The sequence below is a fragment of the Vanellus vanellus genome (genome assembly GCF_965231255.1).
Source record: "Vanellus vanellus genome assembly, chromosome: 14".
Taxonomy (NCBI): Eukaryota; Metazoa; Chordata; class Aves; order Charadriiformes; family Charadriidae; genus Vanellus; species Vanellus vanellus.
The window spans coordinates 509,571-525,228 of NC_138919.1; the positions used below are offsets into that span (position 1 = coordinate 509,571).

At 40.3% G+C, this 15,658-nt stretch overlaps 1 protein-coding gene across 1 annotated transcript in view; it reads right to left on the reverse strand.

Moving 5' to 3' along the window:
- The window catches only part of CRAMP1 (cramped chromatin regulator homolog 1), a 46,827-nt gene that overhangs the window by 11,260 nt on the left and 19,909 nt on the right, over positions 1–15,658 (reverse strand). Inside the window, exons 7-13 of the mRNA XM_082490826.1 lie at positions 10,694–10,779; positions 9,813–9,936; positions 8,607–8,688; positions 6,333–7,598; positions 3,810–3,987; positions 840–1,021; positions 134–208 (exon numbers count right to left, since the gene is read on the reverse strand). Of these exons, the coding sequence (XP_082346952.1) occupies positions 134–208; positions 840–1,021; positions 3,810–3,987; positions 6,333–7,598; positions 8,607–8,688; positions 9,813–9,936; positions 10,694–10,779 (1,993 nt within the window). The remainder of the gene's footprint in view (positions 1–133; positions 209–839; positions 1,022–3,809; positions 3,988–6,332; positions 7,599–8,606; positions 8,689–9,812; positions 9,937–10,693; positions 10,780–15,658) is intronic.

The following is a 15,658-nucleotide window of genomic DNA, read 5'->3' on the forward strand; positions in this document are numbered from 1 at the left end:
CAGCTTCACTTCTCCAGTGGATGTATGAGGGAAGTTCTGTTTTCTATTTCAATTAGGTGCAAATCATTATAGCCTTACTGATAGCTATTCAGGAAGCAAAACAGGCATTTCACACTTTGCCAGTTCTTCTCACCTGTACTACTAACGGCTTCCGCAAGTGCCTGTTCCGTAACTTCCTTGGCTTTGGCAAGAAGAAGTCCGACTGCATCTGGACAAGAATAGGAAATGTATTAGAAACTATTTTAAGCATGCAGATAGAATAAATTATAACACGCAAAACTGTTTTTCAGTAAAGCTGCAACTATTTATTAAAACACTGCATTTTGTTTCAGACCATAGAATATTCTTTCTAATAGACCAGGAAAATTTTCCACCAGGAATGTATTTTTTTTTCTTCTTGTTTCAAGGAGATAAAGCTTTCTCCCAAAACCGCCATTTCACTACTTAACTACTGTAGCTTGCTATCTAGTTGTTAGTGAGATTGTATATATAAAAAGAAAATGAGTATTTGAATTAAATACAGCAATGAGGTTGTATGAAAATTAGCTGCAGTTTTGCTAAACCTGGCAAATATATTTGCTGGAGCAACTTCATTAGAGTGAACCAGTTTCATCAAGCTGTGTGATAGCATTCAGATTCAGGTCTGAAGAGGTGATGTCACTTCAAAGCATAGTTATATAGTCAAAATCCGACTAATCTCAGCTAATATGTTATGCTTGAACATCGCTGCTTCATAGGGAAGCCCATACTTTCTGACGAACAAAAAAACCCCTGTAATACCTACTGGAAGCTGGCTCAGGCACAAAAGGCTACTTTTTTCATTCAGTCATCTCACTTACACTGATTGTGTCTAAGTGCTGCCGGAAGGTCAGTTCTGCTTCTTTGCTAGGCAAGAAGAGTTTCCCATGGCGGCTGTTGGGTGGTAGAGTTGTAGGAACTGCGAAGAGTCCACCATCCGCATCAGCACTTCCAGAACTTGAAGGACCAGCCACCAAGAGAGGTCTAGGGAGGTTTCTCAAACCTGCAAGATTTTAACAGCAATTTTAATGAAGTAAAATGAAAACAAAAATAACCTATTTAGTAATTGAAGGATCGTACAGAGAGCTGGGACTTATGGATTCTGGCTCTGCCACCATCTGCTTGGGATCTCAAATCACAAAACTCTCAATACTTCAGTTTTCCCACCTGCAAATCGCCAGTATTTATCTGCTTCATAAGGACACTGCAAACATTCACTTGCTTTGAAATCCTTGGAAGAAGGAGGTTAAATGCAATTTTTACACTACTAAAAACCCTAGAAACTAAGCACCCAGTTTTAAGCCCCACACAGACTGCATTAACCAGTTTATCTATGCAGCTTGTAGAAACACTTGAGGGCCCTTCCCACTAAACAAACTATATATCCACCATAAGATAATACAAACACAGACCCATTCTACAGTGTTTATGATTTATTTACACTCCCACCCCCCACCCTGTGGTAATTCAAAGTGCAACCCCAATAAAGTGATTCTGGTGACAGAGGAATGAAAGAGCAGGGATCAATTCACCAAAATACCTTCCAAAAGATGGATTCTCTTAGAAATACATTTGGGACATTGAACCAATACAATCCAGCACAAGCTTGGGCCGCCCTACTGCAGACATTGGTCTACGCAACAGTATTCAAGAACTGTTCTGAGAAACATCAAGCTTTATTTACCTAACAAATTAACCTGCAGGTTTTATTAGCCTCCTATTTAAAAGACGAAATCACAATCTTCACCCTGCTACTCTAGATTCTGCTGTTTTTCCAAAGGTTAGTTAAAATTAGTGTGCCAATCTATCTAAAAATCAATACAATGCAGAACAACATGAAATTTGTGCCTCCTGCCTGACCAGGAGTTAGGGAGAATCATTAAAGATAATACGCAGGATATTATCTTTAAAAAAAGCAATAAAGGGATGTAACTGTAATTACATAATGATATTTTAAGCACTATAAGTGATGTTGCACCACAGCTGTTGCTTCAGTTTTTTCTAAATCTCTTTGCATCATTCTTTTTATCCTCTTTTTTTGTCTCCCCAGCTAGCTGTGTGGCTTCTGTGGAGCTGTCAGTCTGCCCATGCTTTCAGTTCTTATGCAGTGGACATGGGCTATCTTCTAATCTTTATTTTCTACTGAGAAGGCCAAATCAATTTATCTTTAATTAAAAAAAAAAAAAAAACCCAAAACAAAAGACAAAACCCAAAAAGCAGTTAGCACCTAGATGGACCCAGGACCAAAGTCTACGAGGGAGCGCACCTAGAAGGCTCATCACCCCAAGTAACCTAGCAGTTACCTTTCTGACAGCCAAACTCCTGCAGTCATTTAATAGCGCTGCATGTGAGGATATAGAGAAGCGTGATAATTACTGTATACTAAAGGTTGACATTCTGGAACACCATCACCTGGGGCCTAAGCTGAGTGCATTACCCCAGGCAGAACTGCTGAGAAGCTAAACTAATTAGTTAGGTAGAATGCTGTACTGAACACGCTTTTACTGCTCCTCTGTTCAAGGAACACAGCTCAGCTGAAACTAACTGGGCTATCTTTGGTACTGTACAAAAGCAGGAACACGTGGTCTGTACTTTTCTCTTCCTGACTTTGCTATGTGCTTCGTTATAATACGTTAAACCATAGTGCCACACAACCCTACTTGTAATTCAGTGATGCCAATCAAAGATGAACATGGACAATTACATTTGGTTTTGAACCAATGAAGCTTTATGTAAACAGAACAGGTGCCTGTTCCTAGGGGATCACACACAAAGTATTGTTACCTTCTTGCTGTTTGTGTCTGGTATCCTCAGCGGATAGCCTTAGCCTTACTTAAACCGCTTCAGAAAGGATTGTCAAGGCACTAGGGAAGCATAAAGTACAATCTCATAAAAATGAATGTCACAAACTGAGTAAATTTGACTCTCCTTGCAAGTCTGATTTAAAAAGATATGTCTTTCAAGCCTGTGTATCTTGCTGAAATGTAATGATTTATCTGTTTGATTTATTAAATCATTGGCTTTTTACTAGATATTTAAGTATGTCCTTGTCTGCAAGTACACGCAATGAAGCTTTAGACAAAGATGAAACTGCCATTTAAAAATGAAAACCACACAGAGTACCAAGTATGTTTTACAGCATCAGTTAAATTGCTCATGGTCCATTGCTTCCTACAGCACGGGCGTGAAAAGGACAGCACCAGAATAACAGCTGTTCCCAGTAACCCTGACACCTTCACACACTTCTCTAAAGTCATAAAACATTTGCTGGCAAATGCAACCCAACTGAGGAACAGAACTGAAATTCCTGGTCTGCACGGCTAGGGCTCACAAGGTATAGCAGCTGTGCCTTCTATTAAAAGAAAAGGTAATTCACAATCATATTGTATTTCACAGTGGCAGAACGGCACAGAAAATTTTCAGTCATTATTTTATCAACAAATGTTACGCCATATATTTACTCTCTTGCTCTGTAAGCCTTCACTCTCTCGAGATCCCACACTCTGTCTCAGTCAGCTCCTAACAAATGCCAGCATCTTCTGTAGGAGTGACTCGTGAGTGGTCTTCTGGATTGTAAACTGTATTCTTGACATGCACTGCTTTTCAAGATTCAAAGAAATACTGAATTTACGACAACTCTGAAGCAAATTAACATATACCAATGCTCTTTAACAGTTAAGCTTGTAAGAGTAAGAACTCTCTCTCTCAGTGTTAAATTACTGGGATGTACTCATCGCGGTACGAGGTACTAATGGTCTGATCTCTTGCCATGGATTTTTATGAATACTCACCTGAGGAGCTGGAAGCAGCACCAGGAGAAAAAGTCTTGTTGTTGCGAAGGGCAGATTGATTCCGTGCACAACCTGGACTCCTGGCGCTGATGGCAATCACCTTTCCCGGAGGAGTCAGTGATTGCTCCTCTTGAGCAGGCTTTATTGGTGACGTGGCAACAGAGCTCGTCTCGGGCGTCTAAAATGCACGCACATTAAACAAATATTGTGTACAGTTACAAAAAATACATTGTCAAGTTCATTCTACTTAGGAAGCTTAAAAAAAAACAAAAACAATCTGACATACTACAATATCTTTAAGTACTCTAACCAATACGTATGTGAGTTTGTGGTGGGCAGCTGAAATTCCCTTCCTGTGCATTTAGCAGTGTTAAATATCATCGGGTCAATATCATTAATTTATGTTCCAATTAGGTTAACACTCAACAAGCTTCACAGTGTACTCGACCACCCCAGGATAAAAGCAAAAAGGTAAAGACAGATTTGTAGTGTTTTTAATTCAGTGCAAAACTAATTTCCATAAACTCTAACCATCTAGAGGGCTCCTCTGGTCGAAAGTACATGTGGACAACAATATTTTGCTCTTAATTCTAAACAAGTAGAAACCAGTATTTTTGAATTTTTTCCCATCCCTTCTCCTATTTCATACTGTAATACAGCAATAACAAGAGGCACATGGCAAGGTGCTTTACTGATTTCCCACACCCATACAGTGAAGTTGTATAAACACTTTTCTAGAAAATGCTCCCTTTCTAAGGAGCTGTGTGCAACCACAGGCATAAAATTACCACCCGCACTTGACTGCAATGCAGTTTGCTACAGTTTGGTTTATGCTGGTAATCTTCATTTCAAGGGACAAATCACAGCGCAGTTGGCCATTTTGGCTTTGTTACATATTATCTTGAGAAAGCAGCAGAGATATAGACAATCAATCCTTCCTCTGTTATAGCACCTCCTGGCAAAAATATTATAGTTCCTGTCATTATTTGATGAAGTGCAGAGGATTTAAGAGACAAAACTTTCAAGAATTCTACAGGACTTTCAGTTAGGCAGTAAATATCATCCTCGCCTCTTGAATATGTATCAGTCCCATGACATTCATTGCCACAAGAAGAATATCTCTTTTTCTGAGACACAGCAAGTATAAAGTGTTATTTGACAAATAGAAGAAAAGGTTATGTTACTTCTTTTTGTTGGAATGTACGATATGGTACGTACCTGAAAGATCTCCATTATTTTTCAGGAGCACTACACTACTTTGATTAAGACCCTAAGAGTACTGAAGTGACAGGGACACGCTTGCAAATAATAACTGCTGGGTTTCCCCCCCTCTCTTTTATCCCTCTCCCCCCAAAGTCTAAGGAGATGTTCCTCTTTCTAGTTAGTGATTGTTTAATCATGTCATCCCTGGCCATCATGTGTCACCAAAACTAAAAGTAGATGCCAAAAGAGGAGACGCTGTCACAGATCTGAGAGACATCAGACCAAAAGTCTTTACAGTTCAAACAAAGTCTATATCTGGAGCTGTATCTAAGCATAGATGGTTTTAAATTTATAAAATCCTACATTCTATGTCTATAAAATGAGCATCAAAAGGAGCTTCGAAGGGGGGGTTAAGTCTGCACCCACAAAGAAAGATCAAAGAACTACTCGTGTTTGGGAGCAGTGATACATTTGCATCCCATGCTGGAATACGATGCAAATGCTATCTTTAAATCATCGTAGCTCCATCACAGGAATTCAGTCAGATCTGTTAAATTCAGTGTCTTTTTGGTCTTTAAAAATATGTTTTGCTAACTTTCAATTGGTTGCACTATGTGGAAATGGCTGCCAAGGTGCAACAGGGGCAGATCTTAAACATTGGTTACAGCACACAAGGAAGAAAGTAAGTTAATTCCCAGTTGTCTGCCAAAGGACGAAGGTATTTTTCTGGGTCTGTTAAATAACTATCCTAGAGTCTGGGAATTTTTACAAAAATCACTGAGGCAGCCACAGTTATGTTGGCTACGCTATCCCAAAGAAATACATCCTTTTTACACTTACACTTAGTATAACTTGTACTACATAAACATCGGAAATAAAGTGCTGTAGTTTTCTTGTGGAATAAAGTCATCTAAGCTCCACTTCCTACAAAAGGATGGACCAGATCACCTGCCAAGGTCCCTTCCATGGTTCTATGTCTTCTATAGTTCTATGAATGTGAGAGAGGATAGCAGACACCTACCTAACCTACTGCTGTTTTCAGTAGGGACATTAAATGTTCACTGTAGTAACACCAAGACTCACAGCAAACTAGAAACTAAAAGGCAGTGTAAGAAGCAAATGCAGCATATTGAGGAAAAGTCCACTCTGTTAACAAGCAGGGCTGTGTTGTTTTATGTTTGTTTGTTTGTTTGTTTAACTCAAGAATCCCCAACATCTTGACAAAGATGGTCATTGATTTACTATGAAAAGAGGACTGGGCAATTATCCCCCAGATCAAATAAGAGTTTAGCATCTGGAGCATGAACAAGAGCTACTTACTGGTTTGGGATTGACTTCAGTAGAGATGAGTTTTAAAAGGCAGTTTAGGAGTCTCTGCTTGTGAAAGGTGGTACATGCAGGAACAGCACTTGACTCAGACGTTGGCTCCCTAGCATCCTGGGTTTCTGGCTCCAAGACAGCCAACCAGTCATACTCCAGCTGCAACTTGTTCGGTTTGCCCATCATGAGGTAGACTTCAGCCAGCGTAAGGCTCTCAGAAGTTCGTAGACTCCATCCTTCTTCTCTAACCTGTTGAGAGAGCCGGCTTGGGTCGTCCTTGAGAGACTTTGTGCTAGATTGTCCCTGAGGTGGAGGTGGGAATGAGGAGCCCAGCTTCTCCTGAGAATCCTCCATTACTGCATCTGTTATATCCTTGGTACAAGCATCAAGCTGCTGGCCCTGGCTATGGCTACCCTGAGTTTCGTGTCTGGGTGGGCCACTACCAGGTGAAGCCACACCACCTCTCGGTAGCTGTGAATAGGAGTCAGATGTCTCTGTGCTCCTCCCGCTTGGAAAAGCCACAGGAGAAGTATCACCAGCTGCTGGAGTAGAGTCTTTCCCATGCAGTTTGTCTGTGCAAGAACATTTCTCTGGGACAATCAGGTCCTGACAGGACTTCATGTACCGTGGGAATGGATCGAGCAGAGACAGCTCCTCCACATCAGGGATCTTGCTGCAAGCACAAGCTGTGCTGCACGATGGTAGCACAGTTGCTTGGTCGCTAGCCAGGGCCTCCCTGCCCTCCACACAGAAGGCCACTGAGCTCAGCTTTTCATGATTCCCTCCTGGATCCTGAGGTCCAGAAGGTGGTTTTTGGAGAGAATTAGTGATGCCAAGATTTGAGGCTGTTCCTTCCACCAGGCTGGTCTCTGGGGCACCATCTTCAGTGCTTGCAGAAACTTCAGCTGTGGCCTGAGAGGTTCTGCTTGACTCTGTAGTGCTCTCTGCCCTTCCAACACCCTTACCTTCCGTTCCCCGCGTGTATTTTAGCTGTCCCCTAGCTGTCCCCTGACCACTCTGAATGCCTAGGATTTGTGCAGGTGGTAGTAAGTGAGCATCTTTTGTGTTCTGTTTGCATTTGCCAGTTTCCTGCCAATGCACTGTGCAGAAAGCCTTGGAGTGGACCACTCTGGCTACCCCAGGCAGCGGAGTGAGTGTACAATTCTCTCCTGGAAAGAGATGGAGCATCACTTTCTCCTCTGAGAAGCTGCCTCTTGTTTCTGGGTCTCTGGAGTCTTGAAGCTGCCGTTCTTCTAGTGTTTTACGCTAAAAGAGATGTGTCAAAGAATACAACCATCATCTGCCCCTTCCAAACAAGCATCTGGTAGTCTATTTTGCACATTAAAAAAAAAAAAAAAAAATAGCTGATCAAGGACATGTTGTCTATTCAGCATATATATGAACACTCTATGATTGGAAATTAAGTCCTTTTGTGCGCTAAGGACTACACAGAAGACCTGTTAAAAGCACAAACTCACTCTCTGTGTGCTTCACACACCGTTGTAATTGTAAAAAAAAAACCCAACCAACTCACAAACCCCGACAAAACCCAGCAGAAAAACCCAGCACAGCAAAACAGACTCCCCTTTCTGTGCAGTAACCTCCATCTTACACGTTTTGACAGTTTCAAGTGCGATGCTGCTACTTCTTCCAGGCTCACAAATTAAAAAGAAAAGCCTGAAGTAAAGGATTAAGAACAGGATAGAACACACCAGTCAACAGGAGAACAGAATGGCTGGTAACTCACAAATCCTTCTGCTCCATGGATCAGAGGTTGGGGTATCTCTAATGTTGTATGGTTCAGCGTATAGATACAGAACAGGCAGCAGCAGCTACCTAGACAAGAAGCATAAGCCTTCATATGGTGAAACTGCATAAAGCAGGTGGAAAGATCTGCCCTTAATCTCTTTGCTGAAACTAGAAACAAAATCGTCAGTTATTATCCAGGCCTCTATGGTGGTCACCCATCTATAATGAAGCAGACTAAGTTCACCATTTAAAGAAATGAAATAAAGCCAGGGAGCTTCTTTTGTTACCAACTAGCTTTTCAGGGCATCATAGTAGAGGAGAGTTGAAGTAAAAGTGGCATATTATGGGATTTCCCATGAAAGGCTCCATTAGTGATGCTGAGATACTGACCTCTACCTCTACTCAGCATGGGCTGGTAAATTTATGAGGCAGAATCACATTTCCGAAGCAAAAATGAACTTAGAATAGGAAGGGAACTGCTCCCAGAACACGGCATACAGAACAGACTACGCAGAAAAAGGATACGATACGCACTTCATGGAGAGCCCACTTCTGCTTCAGGAACTCAATGAGGCTGGAGACCTTCCGATGTAACTCCACAATCATCCTGTATGCAAGAGAAAAAGTAAGGGAACAGAGAAAAAATGTCAACACAAGTTCAAATCACAGCCTTGACGCTAGAATGGGAATTAAAGGAAGAAATTGGCATTTCATAATACAAGTGCAGAGAACACACCCACCACCCCCAAGCTCTAAGAAAACAACCAAGAAAAAACAAAAACATTTGTTAACCTGCAGTTTGAAATTCTAGATAACTCACAATTGAGAAAGATCTATAAGCTTATCAGATAAACCTGATTGCCAGAATTCAGGATACTAGTTTCTCCAGATGGAAGAAGAAGATGGCAAGATTTAGCTAAAGCGCAGAAGTGCAGGGAAGGCGCAAAGCTACCACATGGAAGTATAGAAAGAGAGCGAAAAGGGGGCACCAAAAAAACCCACAAACATTTACTTTTTGCTCTCAAAGCATCTTACAAAATAAACCTAATACTAAAAATCTTCATTCTCCTCTATGCATGATTTTTGGCCATTATTGAAGTACTTTATTTGAAAGAACAATCAAGATCACAGAGGCCTTGAGTTTTCTGCCTCAAGTTTTGGACTAGACATTAAGTACTAGGATGAACAGCCACTGATGACACTGAAACAGCAGCACCAACTACATTTTGCAGGGAAATTTAAGCTACAAATACCTTCATTTCTGCTAGTATCATTGTGTTGCAGCTGACATGGTCTGAGTCTTGCTGCAGGCAGCCCTGACCATTGTTTCACCTCCCTTCCCTGTGCCTCTGCCTCATGGTACACGTTCAGTATGAGTTTTAGTAGAACTAGCACTGCGTATCTCCATTTTACTCATACTCTGCTCTGACAACTGGGTGTAAGCGGCACAAAGTATAGTTATGTCCGACTGTAGTAGCTCATGTCATTACTCAAATTAAAAGATATAACGAACAACGGTAATCTAATTTTCAAGTCCACTATATCATGTTTACAACAACCATGTACGCTGGTTGGACAAAGCCTTCAGAATAAGTACATTTAGGCAAACTGCATTATCAAAGATGAACTGCCCAGTTGGCAAAGGGAACCCCAAAAAGAGAGGGAGATGTTAAAATGCTGTTAATATATCTCCCTATTCTATTCTGAGCACCACAATCAGTTCTTCGTTACCTAAGCCGTGGATTCTGGGCAAGACTCTGTACTCGAGCCCACGCATGATTATTTCGTGGCTGCAACTCCACAGGGACCTTGAGAGGAAGACGCACTGGCTTCTGGTCCTCTTCATCACTAACACCTGAAGGGAGTTGAAGCACAAAGGGCACAGGTCAAAGCAAGGACAACTCAGTCAGAACTCTATATGCTCAGTTACACGAAAAAAAGCATCGCAGACACCAGCATCACCTACAGACAACTTAGGCAGCTCAGCTTTGCCAGTGGAGCCTGCTTCCTTAGATTACCTCCTGTTCCAGTAGGTTTATTTTTTTCCTTGGACACTGCAGTGGTACTGGAGCTTCCAGTTGAGCAAGCAGTGTCAAAATCAGGTGGCTAGAAACTTTGAACCAGTACAGTATTTCAGACCTTTAAAATGCACCGATTCTACTTATTGGGGGAGAAGGAAGAGGAAGGAAAATAACAATAATAATTAAAAAAACCTACACATAGCTGAACTATAGAAGGCAAAAAAAAGTCTAAAATGTTCAGTGCTAAACAACATACTACTGCTTATTCACTGGCATAAGGGACTAAACTTCGCATATAGTGAAAGCACCACTGGTAAAGCAGTAGCAATCTTGTCTGATGTAGCTATTTCCTTTTCAATTTAGCTAGTGACATACTCCAAGCCTTAGAGAGCTGGGTGGGTCTGAAAGTTATTGGGATTATACAAGCAAACAGGATAAGTAAGACAATAGGGACATATCTGTGCCCAACACAAATGTGCAGTAGCACAAATTCCCCTGCCAGTGATGTACACACCAAAACAGGCCTACTCTCTCTCATATTCTTCCGACCATCTGTTAAAAACCTTTCACGTTCCAGCATCTCTTACTTACCATCTGGATCACAGAGTTTCTTCAAAGCCCTGCACATGGGAGCTTTGATGCGAAGGTTTCTGCCTTTGTAACGAACAGTCGTAGCCCTGAATACATTGAAAGAGAAGTATTTACAGGCACCATTAACCAAAGTTTGTAAAAACATACATATTAGGGACACAGAATCAAATATAATCATGGCTACAGGAATGAACAAAGAAATGTAGGGGTCCGCAGTGCAGATTCTCAAGAGCATTCAATCTTTTCTATCACCTTACTTTTCATTATAGAAATACTACTTTTGTGACTCTCCTCTTTCAGACTTTAATGAATCACTGGGCTGTCCACTTAGGGAGGGATTGGTACTTTGTAAAGTGAGCTAGAATTACCTTACTTCAGTTGAAAAGTACCCTCAGAGACAGCTTTTTCATAAATGACAAGTGGTTTTGCTTCAGTCTCCTCTCTATACTCTAATTCTTAATTATGGGAAGAAAAAGTCTAAAGTTTTTAAGTCTTCCATTCAGGAAAATCAACACCAAATCTGTTGCAGAAATGAGGTCTAACAGCTTGTGCAGGAATCCGAACAAAGTATCTTTTACAATGCGATTTCACTGGCTTTTTGCTTCAATACCACTTTAACAGCTATAAAGATCCTTAAAAGCATGAGGCCTATTTTTGCTTTCACACAGTGGAACTATTTGATTTCTTCACTCCATCAGCCCTGTTTTCTTTTTAGAGACTTAAGAGGCAGGCATTGAGACCAACAGTTACTGATGGCAGTATCTACTACTTATTACTTCCAGCGATAAGGATCAGCTAGCATAGTAGCAGCAGGATTGAACACAAGTCCTTGCAAGTAAAATGAAAGAAATTACAGAGAATATTCCTAAAGGATCTTATTTTTTCCCATGCTGAAAGGAAGACAACATCAGGCAGAAAGAGCACTTGTCTGCACTGCTAAGAGGGAAATTTGCAAGAGGGCAGCAGAAGTGAAGCCGCACCTGAGAAGACGGAGCTGATGAGGTGAGCGGCTCAAAAGTTTCAGTTACTAAGCTGTGAATTTCTAATTTCACAAGATCCCAGAACTGGAAGGGCAAATTTCCTCATTCTGCACCGAACTACCAGAAGCTAGAGGGAGTATGTTTGCCCTCACTCTTTCTAACAACATGAGCTCTCACACAGAAGTAGCGATGGCTTAACTAATGAAAAAAGGAGAAGACTCTCAAGTGCTGAAGAGAAACTAGTAATAGTGCTACTTAAGAAAAAATAGAAAAGACCCAAGAGCTACTTGCCTGGTTTCAAACAGTGATTCCCATTTCCACAACTGCAACAGCAGACAACACCATGGCTGCTCTAACAGAAGCACTGTTGGTACCTTTCCTCCTCCAACTTAACCCTAACTTAAATCGTTGGAAAATTGAATTGTTTGAAGATAGTGGGTCCCACCGAGTACAACGGTCAGTCTCTGCCAGTGGAAAGACTCTTAGAGGAAGACATGGTAACACTGGTGGATATGTCAATGACATAAGGTAACAATGAAAAGTAAAAGGTAAAACTTCCTCCTGGTCATTGCAATGGACACCTTAGCCTTAACTCACGAGGCTCAATAGCCTCTTTGTCATTATATTAAAGCAAAGATATGATTTTATCAGAAAGTCAGTATTTTTTAGAAAATATACCTCCTGAAAATAAAGTTTAATTGTATGCAGATAACACCCTCTTTTTTTTTTTTTAATGAGTAAATAAACCAATTTTCAGTACAAGTGAGTACAAAATCAGTATGAATCAACCCAAACTCACTTATACCAAGTTAATGGAGACTGCAATATATGAAGATAGGAAACTCAACTACCATTCTGCTGCTCTCAAATTCAGCTGGTCAGTGTTTGGACAACTTCTCTCTTGGGTCTGAATCCTTAGGTGGAGAATCAGCACTTTTCATCACGAGCCCAAAATTTGGTCTCAGCCAGCAGTCAGAAGTGGCAGCCTAGTATAAAAGTGCCCGGTACAAAACCTGAAGGATTTGGCAGAACCAAGAGAATTTGCGGTAAATAAGAACTCTAGATACGTATTACATTTCTTTGTCCAGTGCTTATTATTATTTCCTCCAAGAACAGTAACTGAAAAAACAGCTAAGGACTAAAATCCTTCAGCTTTTACTACAGCTCCTAGAATTCTCTATTCATGTTACTTTAGCGTAAAACCATGTAACATATCTTTTCAATGAAAGCTACATTTACTCTATTATCACTAATGCTGTTCATCACAGTGAGAATTTTACAAAACCCATGTTGAGACGACAGGACGCGCTAATACATCCAACTGCTAGAAAACGCAAAGTCTGGGAATGTGACGGAATGGTTGTACAGAAAACAATGCTGCTGCATGAACATGCCAAAATTACTGTCTTCCTTGTTCTTGCAAGGAGTTAATTACAGCATTACAGCAATCAGAACTGCTGTAATGATTTCCTTGCTTAGTGAAAACATGCCTAGATGTCCCCTTCTGTTGTAGTGGAAAACACAGTTTCATAATAGCCTCATTACAAGATCCACTAAAGCCAGCGAAAAGAAATGCAATAATTCAATGCACCTTGAAACAGGTTGCTAAATGGCAAATTCACACTACTTTAGGGCAGCAAATTCTTTTGACTACTTGTGCAAGATGAGACTCTCCTCCTGCATCTTGATGTTAGTTTACGCAACACCTTTTTGTCAGATATGCCCTTGAAGTAGCTGCACGCAAGCGAGGAGTCAGAAATAGCATTACTATTATTATTGTAACATTGACAGTGTAAGGGTGTAAGTGAGAAAGGCTCTGTGGGGAAAAACCTTATTTCTTCTTAGATTAACTGATATGACAATATAAAACAGACCAGCTTTGTGGAAATTGTTCCCTCACATGACTTGAAGGTGCCTGAATGCTCAAAAGGCCATTCGATCCACCTAGAACAGCTGAGCTGATTTGATCAAGAAAAAGAAGGAAGAAAAGCACTGTTTTTCATTTTCATATTTCCTGTTTCTCTTAAAGAGCCTAACTAATTGGCCATAAAGCATCCTGAGTCAGGCTTCCTGGCAGTTGTTCCTGATGAATTTGTCCACCACCTGCCCAACAGCACCCTGCGTTGCAGATACCCACTATTGGTTACCACCGCAGAGCGGCTCACAAAGGAACACCACAGCAGCATCACAAGCTCCTGGCTGCATTTGCATCTGTGCCAAGGCCAAGAGGGGAAAAAAAACACCAAACAAAACAAACAACCCACCAAAACCTAGGATAAAAGCCAGAAATCCATGTATATTACAGAAAAAGGTACTAAAAAAAAAATATATATATATATATAAAAATTTAGGAGAAAAACCTACCAGAGGAAAGAAAACAAATGCAAACCTGGTGATAGAGCAGCAAGAACTACTGTATTCCCCCAAGTACTGATTGAGAACGGCACAGATTAGAAGTTTGCAAAAAAAGTACACTGTTCAGTAAATGAAAGAACACAGAACACAAAAAATTGATAAAACAACAGTAAAAGCTTCACATGGAAGTTTTCGCCCTGGCACTACAGCACTCTTCCATGACTACAGCAATCAGTACTTTTATTGTCATTGTTCCCTAAAATACATTCTAGAAGTAGTACCCCAGCTCTCTAGATTCAGGTGTTCTGCTTGGAGAGTCGGGAGTAATTCCCCTAATTCCCTTTTCCATAAAGTATGATGGGTTTCAAGCAATATAGGGAGAGTCTTATAGCAAGTTATTCTTTAAACTAATATAAAATTAGATACATTTAGAGACTGTAGTTTTCTAATTGAAATCCATGGCTGGGAGGTTGTAAAAATAATAGTTCTACTAATTTAAAAGAAAAGCACAGTAAAAAGGAGACAGCCTGGAACAGAACTAATCTTATCTTAAAAAATACTTCCTTCCTTCTCTTCCCTAGATCTTGGATGTTTCCAAATGCAGAAAATGGTAAATCTTAAAAATGTTATTCTACTGAATATACATTAAGAGCTACTAGTATAACTTGAACCAAGAGCATATTCCGCCTACTTAAAAAGATCAGTTTTGTATAAGATTTTTTTCAGGACAAATTGCTGACTTTATTATCAAGATTTTTAGGGAGTTACCAAATCCCCCTCAGCATGCCAAACAGCTTTTACAAGGAAATGGAAGGCAATGAGGGATCCCTCCCACTCCACACAACGCACACCCAGGAACTGGACCAGACACATCAATCAATACCTGTTAAAAGTTTCTGTCTTTAACTTTCTTACTTGTAACATTAAGAGCCTCGCAGGCTGGGGGACAAAAACACATATGCTAACAGACACTGAGTAGTACTGTGCTTTAACTGTTGCGTATTTACAGTATTTCTTTAATTATGTGTTGTTGGCTGTTTTTTGTTTTAACTCATCCACAAATCCTACATTTTTACAAAGATATCCAGAAAAATATTTAATTTCATCAAATGCGGTTTTTTATTAAATGTAAAGATGGTTACAAAACCTAAGTTAAATAAAAATGTTTCACTCCTAAAAGTGAAACAAAACAAAACCCCTTTTGTTTATTTAAATTAGTTTCTGAGCAGTTTTGATATACTGCCATAAATATTTGTTTCTTGTTATATATCCTAATCACACAAACCAGCGACATATCGTTGCTGTAATAAAAAACTAGCAACAAAGGACTGGACAGAAAGTGATTCAGATTCCCTGTAATTTCTAAGGGAGCTTTGTTTCATAGTTATCCTGCTTAGTGATTCTGAAGACTTCCTTAAGCAGCTCAAGTAGGCCAGTGTTGACATGAGTATGGTAAACTACTCCGACCAGTTACAAAAGCTGCTAGAACAATTATCTTCCCCTTGCATCTCTAAATACCTAAACTTTGATCTATTCTCTAAAAGATCCCCAATTCATTCCATTACAACTGTACCAAAGGCTATGGACTGCCTGATTTCACATGCTACTGAAATTCTGGAGACAAGTACAG